At 40.4% G+C, this 11,022-nt stretch overlaps 1 protein-coding gene across 1 annotated transcript in view; it reads right to left on the minus strand.

Annotated features, from left to right (window-relative positions):
* Window positions 1–413: 413 nt before the first annotated feature.
* Window positions 414–11,022, minus strand: part of cacna1ba (calcium channel, voltage-dependent, N type, alpha 1B subunit, a) — a 305,842-nt gene continuing 295,233 nt past the window's right edge. Inside the window, exons 49-51 of the mRNA XM_013915926.1 lie at window positions 8,983–9,199; window positions 4,992–5,209; window positions 414–1,276 (exon numbers count right to left, since the gene is read on the minus strand). Coding sequence (XP_013771380.1) covers window positions 728–1,276; window positions 4,992–5,209; window positions 8,983–9,199 — 984 coding nt within the window. The 3' untranslated portion in view covers window positions 414–727. The remainder of the gene's footprint in view (window positions 1,277–4,991; window positions 5,210–8,982; window positions 9,200–11,022) is intronic.

Genomic DNA, 11,022 nt, shown 5'->3' on the forward strand with positions numbered 1-11,022 from the left:
TCAGCAATCACAAACAACAAGAAACGAAGCAGCAGAATAAATTAGTATTCATTACTAAGAGGGTGCTATAGCTCAAGAGGCAGAGCGGGTCATCTGTAAAGCAGACGGTTTGCATTTTGATCTGTGGCTGTTCCAATCTGCATGCCAAATATCTTTGGGCACAATACTAGCACTAAGTTGCTCTCCCATGGATCTATTGGAGGGAATGTTAGATAGAAAGCACTTGCATACAAAAAGCATGGGAGACAAGTAGAAGTATGAATGGGTGAATGCGGTAAGTTGCATAACTACTATATATGCTTTAAATGCTCGGGAAGAGTAGAAAAGCGCTACTTGAGAAGAACCAGGTCATTTACCATTTCCAAGTACACCAAGTTATTACCTCAATATATATATATATATTGTATGGAAAGTTGCTTCAGGATCAGTATGGTGGTGTCAGTAGCAAATCAAAAACAGACACTGTAAGACATTTGATATTGACAAAAAGTCTGCCTTTCTGCTACAAGTGCTTTGATAAAGAGGATACTTTTCTATTCACATTCAAATATTACCCCCTTAAAGCATTCTCCTCAGATGTTCTCCATAACTTAAGATCTCCAAGTTAGGATTACAATAAAGCATTAAAACACACACAGTGATGCTGTAAACTAAAGCCTTCAAAGAAGATGATAAAACTCATCACAATTCCTCAAAAATGCATTAAAAAGGTTTGTTTAAAGCCATGCTAGCACCATTCATCCTTTACTGCCTCCTGGTAACACCTGGGTGGCCTGATGCCAGAGCCTGGGCTGGTGCTACCCCCAAAGCTGATGTGGTACCCATTGGGCATACCAATGTTCTGTTGTTGAGCAGGAGACAAGGCTCCCATCATGTGAGGCAGTGCGTTCCAAGAGGAGTGTCCAGCACAGGGGCTGGGAGACAGCGCCGCCATATCCTGGAAGACTTGCAGCTGGTCCCGGAGGCTGCCATAGAGGCTACCCAGAGCCTTGCCCTGGCCCAGGAAGGGCTCTGAGCTGATACGAGTGACGGGGCAGGGGAAGTGGTGAGAGCCGCTGTAACGGAGGCCATTGTGCTCTGAGAGGCCACGGCTTAGCCGGCTGGGACTCAGAGAGGTCTGGCTGGACACAAAATGCACAGGAGAGGAATTGGCAGTCTTGTAAGCCACCCCGGGTCGCGGGGTGTGGGGGATCTTGGGGAGCTGTCGACGTCCACGGCTTGACGTGCTAGTATTGGAGCTCAGTGCCACTGGGCTGCCTTTAACCCAACCACTGCCCTAGATGAAAATTGGACAAGCAATTTGAAATGATGAGGAAAAAGAAAATATGCCAGAGAAGAAAGGAAAATGGGAAGAATATGTATAAGTACAGAGCCACCCAAGGGAAGAAAAGAAAAGAAAGACACCAAAATACATGTACATGGTAAGATAACAGCAAACATAAGAGGGACAGAGAAGACAAAAATAAAGAATTGGATAGATAATCACAGAGGGACATGATGAAAAAGACAAAGTGGGAAGAAAAGCGAAAGGTCATGAGAGGCTATACTGAAAGCAGACAGAGAAGAAAGCACTAAAAACATGCAGAGCAATCACAACAGTCTGCATTTAATTTCTGCTTGTCTATATCACACATTTGCTGATGCTCTGTAATATACAGTGGGGCAAAAAAGTATTTAGTCAGCCACCGATTGTGCAAGTTCCCCCACCTAAAATGATGACAGAGGTCAGTAATTTGCACCAGAGGTACACTTCAACTGTGAGAGACAGAATGTGAAAAAAAAATCCATGAATCCACATGGTAGGATTTGTAAAGAATTTATTCGTAAATCAGGGTGGAAAATAAGTATTTGGTCAATAACAAGTTCAAACAGGTGCCATTCATACAGGTAACGAGTGGGGGACAGAAAAGCTTCTTACAGAAGACGTTACAGGTCTGTGAGAGCCAGAGATTTTCCTTGTTTGAGGTGACCAAATACTTATTTTCCACCCTAATTTACGAATAAATTCTTTACAAATCCTACCATGTGGATTCATGGATTTTTTTTTCACATTCTGTCTCTCACAGTTGAAGTGTACCTCTGGTGCAAATTACTGACCTCTGTCATCATTTTAAGTGGGGGAACTTGCAAAATCGGTGGCTGACTAAATACTTTTTTTCCCCACTGTATATGGTAATGTGACAAAAAGCAGTCTTTTATTCTGCTTTTATTCAAATATATCGAGTCAATTCAACTTGACTTAAGTAATGCAAAGTTTACAGTGGAACACATATTCACTGCAAGAGTAAGTGTCTACAGGCATCTGTAAAGTATGGTCATGGTTTGGGGTTGCATTTTAGCTAATGGTGTTGGAGATCTTGTTAAAACTGATGGAATTATGAGAGCAGAAAAGCAGAGCCAGATTTTGATGCAATTTGCAACAAAATCTTAAAATCTTCTGAATGGCAAGAGCGTCATCTTTTAGCATGAAAATGGTCCCAGATATACTGCCAATGCAGTAAAAGCAAAGCAGGACTCCATGCCTCCACAGAGCCTGGACTTCAACAATACTGAAGTGAAGTTTGATCATCTTGGAAATAACTGAAAAAAAAAACAGGTCAAGAAAGCTGGAGAACTATTCCTGAAGAATACTTAAGAAATGAAAAGAATCAAGTTTTGTAGGGAACATTTAGACATTAGTACAAAATACTGAGTTCTAAGCTTGTTTTAACTGTACAAACACTATTTTGCCATATATACTGTATTTCCATTTTTGTATGTTTCAATAAATTACTACTCTTATTTAAAATTTTCTTGCAAAATATAAAGAAATGAAGGGTGGCTCAAGACTTTTACTATATATTGTATTTATATTAAATGCTGATATTGATAAGTTAATATTTTTCACCGGCACTAATTGACTTGTAACACCCAGCTGAAATGGAAAAGGTTCCCACTTATCTAAAATACATGCACAGGTTAAGTGTATATGATGTAAAAACTGTCAGATAACACTATGTGGATAAATAGTGTTATGCTTTGCTATTCTTTAAAGTTTCCAGTTTGCATTGTTTTTTTTTCTCGCTTTTCTTAATCTCACTTATCTGTTACCTCATTGATTCTCACTGTGTTCTGCACTCTTTCATTCATCCTTCTTACCAGTGGAAGTTGTGGTAAGAGACTTTTTCAATGTAAACCTTTATTTTTCAGATTAAGTCAACTAATTTATTTTCAAATTGCTCTAAATTCCACCATTTCATGTCCTACTCAATCAGATCAGCTTGTGCCTCTCTTGCTTTTAAGGGAGCAATACAGACGTACTAGACAGCACGTCTTTCATATCAGGCTCTTTTAATCACATTTTTACTTCACTTGAAACAATCTATAAATGTACCTTCACATATTTTAGCTAAAAAAAAAAAAAACTCTGCAGTTTACTTATTTTAGTTTCTTCCTGTAAGTCCATTACCTGCATGAGGCGCACTAGGGGTTGGGTTCAATGTCTGTCACACAGCAGTCAAGGTTGGGGGCCCTGCTTGTCCAATCCCTGGCTATCAAGGCTGGATATTGGAACACAAAATGTCACCTTTCTGGTGGGGAAGGAGCCTGAACTAGTGCTAGAGGTTGAGAGATACTTAAATATATTTGGGGTCACCTCAACGCACTGCTCAGGTTCTGGAACCAGTCTCCTGGAGAGGGACTAGGCTCGATTCCAGTCTGAAGTTTCCCTTGATGAGTGACAGCAGGCTGAGGTGGGTATTATCATTTCCACTTGGCTAGCTACTGGTACATAGGGTTTTAACGGTGGATTACAGAGCTGTTTCCTTGTGCCATTGACTCAGGAACAGGTCTAGACTGTCGTTTGCACTTATGCAACTGTTCAGAGTACCCAGACTTCTTGGATTCACTAGGTGGGGTGCTCAATGGTGCTCTATCTGGTGAATGTCATCCTACTGGGAGACTGCAACACTCATGTGGCAAATGACAACAAGACCAGGAATGGCACTATGATCGAAAGAATGAGATCACGGGTACAAACAGCTTTCTCTGAAAGGTAGCTGGCCTCTCCCTTAGAAATAGAGTGAGGAGTTCAGCCATCTGAGAGAGGCCCAGACTAGAGCTGCTACTCTTCCACATCAAAATGACCCAGTTGAGGTGGTTTGGGCATCTGTCAAGAATGCCTCCTGGGCACCTTCTCTGTGAGTTTCTTCGGGCATGTTCCACTGGAGGCAGAACCAGGATATGCTTGAGAGATTCCATCTCTTAGCTGGCCTAAAAACATCTTGGTGTTCCCCAGAATAAGCTGGAGAAGGTGCCTGGGGAGAGGAATACCTGGGCATCTGTGCTTAGACTCCTGTCCCCACAACCCAGTCCCGGATAAGTGGAAGAAAATAGATGGATGGACAGACAGGCAGATGGACCCAGGATGATAGCACACTTTTCCTCCTGAGTTATCAAATTAGATTATTTAACATTAACACCAAGCTGGATAAGGCATGTTGTATAAATGCTGTATGGCTGTCTTCTGAAAGTTGATCCTACAGTCAAATATTCCTGTGGTAACATTGACTGTACTTGTGAGTATATGTTACGAGAAGCTGGACTGTGTAATACTCTAGAGTGTGACATATGTCCATGGCTAAAAGAAGTGAGTTGCCCAAGCCATACTTATCATTGAAGACAGGGGCCAAATCATAGGTATAAAACAATCCAAACCGTATAGTTGCATTTATAAATTCTTTCAAAAGAAAGTAAAAATGGGGATAAAAGAGCCTGATTTGAATAAAAATAGAAAAATATATTATCCTACGTGTTGGCCCCCCTAAAGCAACAAATACCTGAATCGTCATTATGGAAAGCCCAAGTCGATTTGAATGATGAGTAGGAGGAGAAATGGTGGAAAATGGGGGGATTTGCAAAAAAAGAAGACGCCTTAAGCTAAACTAACAAGAATGACATTAAAAAATGAAAGCTCAAAGATGACCTTAGTCAAAAAGAACATGCTTGCCCACCTGCTTGTTGCTGGTTTCCAGCCCTTCACTTGGAGAGCCAGCACAGCTGGCGGTGGAAGATTTCGAGTGGCACTGTCCCCGGCTGCAATAGCGGTCACAGGAGTAGTAGCGCTGTTTGTCTGCAGAGGAATGATGGTGTTTCCTTTCATGGGAGCGTCCACGGTCATGGGCTCGCTCTCTGGAGGCTGTTGTTTCCGATGCTGGCTCACCCACTGCAGCTGTGAAGGAAGAAAATATTGCTGGGTGTTTCTGACAAGTCCTAAGATTTTCTTACTCCCCAGTGTTTAATACAGTGTTTCAGTAGGGGTAAAGATTCTAACAGTCAAAATCTTCCTGATCTCCTCAGCAGTGTGTCCCCCTCCATGCCAGAGAGCTAGCAATTATTTCCCCCCACTGTACATTAAAATCAAGAAGCATTTTTTGTCAAATGTTTTGTTGAAATCAGAGGTTTTTATAGGTGACTTAAGTTAAGTCCCTAATATTCTTTCCAATAATGTGTTTTATTGTTTTCCCCTTGTATTTAACTATATTAAACTGACAGTACATGTTATATTTGAAGTAGTATGTAAGAAGCGGGTAAGATGCTAGAGCAGGGGTCCCCAATCCAAGTCCATGAGGGCCGCTGTCCCTACAAGTTTTAGATCTCACCCTGGGTCAACACATCTGAATCACATGATTAGTTCATTACCAGGCCTCTGGAGAACTTCAAGACATGTTGAGGAGGTCATTTAGCCATTTAAATCAGCTGTGATGGATCAAGCACACATCTAAAACCTGCAGGGACCCCGGCCCTCGTGGACTGGGATTGGGGACCCCTGTGCTAGAGAGCTGCCCTTCTTGTCAAAAGGTGTCAGAATCTGAAACCTTTGATTCAGAATATGAATGAGTATCTTTTTACATTTGAACAGGTAAATATCTGTCAAGAAGAGATATTTCAGTGACTATGTTGCAATGCAATCTACTGTAAGACAGATGACAAGAGTCTGAACTACTCTGGTGAGCCTTTAGTCAGTGCAAACCAACTGCCACTAAGCAGCAAAAAACTTATGGCAAAGTGGAAACGCTAACCTGATGGTGGCATCGAAGAAAATCGGAGGATTTCTTGATTGTTTATTTATTCATTTATCTATCGTTTTCCCGAACTGCAAATTGCTTTGTTAACTAGTAAAAGTTGCATTTCCTGCAAAAATACTGGGTGAATGCCATGTAGTGGAAATCATGTGCCAAAAACAGCTGAAGAAGCGGAACTATCTGCTTTATTTCAAAGGGTACACTGAAGAGGAGCGAGAAAGAAAAAAAAAAGCAGAAGGAGCGAGAGCGGGAAAGAAATGCGGCAACAACCACAAGTAGGATTCAAACCTGTGCTGCCCACTTCAGGGCACCTGCTCATCTCAGTGAGGCAAAGACAGATTTCCTATCCTGAAACAAACGTAATTCATGGGAAAACGGTAAACGGTATGAAAAAAAATTATTTTACCGTGACCGTCAGGAGTGTCTGAAGATATTGGCACAAGGCTCATGTCTCTGGAGTCCCCGGTTTAGAAGATATGACGAGTTGAAAAGTTAAAAAGCTTAATATTTAAAAATGCATAAAAGTTATGAGCACCAAAAGATAGAGCTGCAGGGCTCTAGACTAACTTTTTCCATGGTTACACTGGTGCGCCTAACTTTTTTGTTAGATGCAGATAGTCATTCATATTCTGAATCAAAGGTTTCACAAAAGTTTAGGTGCACACAAATTTTTCAACAACATCGCTTAACACTGTAGTTTTACATGTGCACTTTAAATTAAATAAAATAATACAGGCAATATCGATATAGGCAATATCGATGTTTAAATTATTAACTAACAGTCTTGTCAACACAAAGTTCTTTATTTGGAGCACCATTCTACAAGAAAGATAAGTTACTGAAAGTCCTTGTTCTTAAAGCGCTTTGGCAGTCTTTGGCAGTAGTAGACATTGTAGACAATGTTAAACTTAATCATCATCTCGGCCTCTGATGATCTGTTTGCTGCTGCCTGCCGCTGAAAGGGAGTGGGGAGAGGGGACACTTGTTTTGCAATTTGGCATCATTTTAAAAAAGTTTACATTTCTTCGCTATTAAACAGCAGAAATTTGGCTTTCTTGTTGGAGGTCATTTTTGGAGAAAAACAAAACAGCAGCCGACAGCACTGTACATGACTTGTGCTTAATAATCGAATGAATAATGCAGAAAACAGAGATTTGAGAAAGAAAACTGTTCTAGAAGTACACTGAGAGAGAAAAAGCACTGTGCAGCAAGTGTGATTTTATTGTGGCGGAAGCAAAACAGCAAAAGTAAGAGGGAATTCATGATGATGTTTATCAAATGTGAAGACAAGTTTTGATCTTCTTTTGCTGCTGCAGTCAATTTTGGTTGGAGAGTGACAAAACCTGCAGCATCATAATCTAGCGCAAAAAAAGACGTAAACACAAAGCATGGACCCGACGCATCAGAATCAGTAAGCTGTCAGCTTTCAGCATCAACGCGTCCATGTACATGTCGTCAGGTGATAAAGCTGACATTTCACTGATGTGTCGGGGCCGCATTCTGTGTTTACGTCTTTGAGTGGAATCCGTTTAGCTGTTCTCATTTACTGTTAGCTTGTTGGTGGTTGTTGAAATAGTTTTGTGAGGTTTAAACTGAGATTCTGGCCTTTCTGGTAAAATACATTTATATTTAAAAGTTGATTCAGGATTCAATGAATCGATATCACTTTATTCAAGCTGCTCACCTCTCTCTATCCGCCTGCACTTTCAAAAGTACACACTGACTATCTCTGATTGGTTTAAACCATGTTATGGGCATAATGTGTGTCTGCTGTTGACCACGCAGAGACTTCCAGAGTTGCGGAGACCTTTTTTTGTACTAAACAGCTGGTTGCACCAGTGCGACCTAGGATTTTTTTTAGTCACACCATTGAGAAATTAAGTCGCATAAGCGACCAAATTGGTCACACTCTAGAGCCCTGTAGCTGGCATTAGCAGAAATAGTAGAACAGTTTCAAATTTGAATGGTGAAAATAGCACAAAAACTGTGGGAGTAGTTAAGTGTCAAAGATTAAAGAAACAGGAACTCAGTAGGTTGAGTGAACCTATTGACCTTCACCAAAGTGATGCTCACCCAATGAGCTTACTTAGGTGATGTTAACAGAAAACATTGTGATTCCACTGACATGCAGATTAGACTATGAAAGTCTGGATATCTGGAATACGTGTCATTTTCTGCTTCTAAGCTTATTTCTGCTTATTTTTGACCCAAATGTCTGTCTCCTTTAACTTGCATGTTAAAGAAACAAGACTGCCTTATTTCATCTGTGCAATACTATCAAAATAAGGAACACATTTTAGTAATGCCGAAAAACTAGGATGTGAGGGAGGCTATATGTCTTCCTTTTAAGCTTCACTTTATTGGCTCTCTATTTTAAGTCGTTATCATTTATCGTAAATAAATCCTAATAAATCTCCCCAAATCCTTTTGCTCTCAGACTGCAGGTATACCTGTAGTTCACAGAGCATTCCAAAGTAGAATGGGAAGCAGAGTCTTCATCTTGGACACTAAGATTGCTGGGGATCACAATCCACTGTGCACTGCTCCTCCAGATCCTTTGTTTCACCGCTTTTTTATTCTCCTACTGCTCTAGAGGTTTTTTCTGGTTAAAAGGGACTTCTTCAACCCCATCGTCACCCAAGTCCTTGTTCTTAGTGAGTAGCTGGGGCTCTTGCTAATATTGCAGATCACGCGTCCTATAATATAAAGCCCCTTAAAGGAAACTATTGTTGTGAGTTGGCACCATATAAATGAATTGCAACTGAACTAAAAACAATCACATAAAATTATAGGATAGCATGATGGGACAGTCCAATACTAAGTGGGACTAGATAATACTGAAGTGGGACTAGATGATACTGAATGTCTTTGTACACTGTGATTTTGATAGTGCTTGTGAATAAATTCTGACTGACTTTACCAGCAGAACCGGGAGGTTGACCTGCCAAAGGTGCATCTAAAGACCTCTGTCTGTTCTCTCTGTCTCGGTCTCTACGGTGGTGGCAGCGACGGTGATGGTGGTGGGTTCTCTCCTGGCTTGGTTTTTCCAGGGTGTAGTCTCTTAAATTGACCTCTTGGGGCCGCTGTGGGGTCACAGTTGAGGCTGAGCGCTTCATAGGGCTGGCATCAGGGACAGACTGAAGGAGAAAGACGGATAGAGAAAGCCAGTCAGCAATACATTTTAGAGTTGTTTTTCCCCACAGCTTCATGTAACAACTGCATCTAATTATTTAATCCACACAGTAATTGCCCACTGCTTAATCTGATGAAGAAAATACATTACAGCACAAATGTAATCATTTGTGTTGTGTTTTAGAATAATTGACTGTTGTCCCACATGACACAACAAAGGGAGTGAAAACATTTTACATTTAGCTAAAGAATGCATCAGTATTAGGAGCACAGGGCCAATCTGCCCATACAAGTCTGTCTTAGTAAATAGTAAGTAAGTATCAAGATGAGATAAGATAAGATAAGATAAGACTTTATTGATCCCACGACGAGGAAATTAAAGGCAAAGGACCAGGTGTTTCACTCATACCAGTAGGAGCTAATTCATTCAGCTGATTAACCTATTTTAAGATAGAATTAGTTTCAGGTTTTATAACATTCTGTAGACTTTTCACATATATGGAAAACCCAACTGAAATGATCTGTAACAGAAAATTTATTAAAAAAAAAGTCAAAATTAATAGTGAAGGGTGAATAAGACTTTTTAAGAGACATCTTCTAGTTCCAGAAAAAAAACCCTCTGTATTTAGCAATAGCTAAAAAAAACAAACAAACTGATTTTCAGAGGTCAGAAATAACAAAGTACACTAATGTGTAAAGTACAGATATCTAAAATTTCTACTTAAGTAGTTATTTTTTTGACTACTTTTTTGCTTTTACTCCCTACATTTTTAAACAAATATCTTTACTTTCTACTCCTTACATTTTAAAACCAGGCTCATTAATTTTGTTTTAACACATTTGAGGGGTATTATCATTTTGTCACTGCAAGTCTTCAAACATCAAACTAATTTGAACCTAAACAGTAACAAATGAATTGCAGTCCTGTTCATTTATTAATTAACAGGGGATGTTGCATTAAAAGAGATGACATGTGCCAAAGTCAGAGGTGTCAGTGTTTTGTTTTTTTGTTTTTTTGTTGGTTTTTTTGCTTCAGGTAATTTCAAAGGCAACGTTTCTATCAGCTCAACAAATATCAGCAAACACAGAAACTCTTTGTGTGCAGTTTGTCTCACAATGTGTAGCTAGCTTTAGCTAACACTGTTTTTTAAATGAAGAGATGGAGCTAAGTTCAGTCAGAGATGGAGAAAGATACGAAAGACAGGAGAGGTGAGGAAGAAGAGAGGTTATACTATATTTAAAGGTAAGGACTGCTCACTGGTATTTGATAAACTAGAAATGTAAGGCTTATATTGTCACGGCGGGGTGCAGAAGAAGAGGTAGACCCAGATGCAGACATGGTGGAGACAGAACTAGGTTTCCAAAAATAAAGCGAGCCTTCATTGTGGCTGATGGCATGACAAAAACACTAGAGAACACAAAGGAGAAACTAAGGAGACTGAGAACACTGTGTAAACTAAAAAGACTGACACTCTGTGGAAGAACTATGAAAAAACTATGAACACAGAGTAACTAGGCAGGCTATGAAACAGTGACACAATAACGGAAACTATGAAAAGATGAGGTGAGGATAACAGACAATCTGACACTGACTGAGCAGAAACACACGGATTAAGTACACATAAGGAATGATCAGGTGGGGAGGAGGCAACCCCCCCTCTGTCCCCTTCACGCCGCCATCTTCCTCATGCCAAAATACAAACAAAGGCTGAAACAGGAAGTTCCGGTTCAGAGGAAGGTCGTGCGCTGGACGGATCAATCGGTGGCCGCGTTACAGGACGCACTCGATGACGCAGACTGGGGCATGTTCAGAAACAGCTCCGATGAT

This window comes from Pundamilia nyererei, unplaced genomic scaffold, assembly GCF_000239375.1.
Source record: "Pundamilia nyererei isolate P.nyererei 1_Seehausen unplaced genomic scaffold, PunNye1.0 scaffold00399, whole genome shotgun sequence".
NCBI lineage: Eukaryota > Metazoa > Chordata > Actinopteri > Cichliformes > Cichlidae > Pundamilia > Pundamilia nyererei.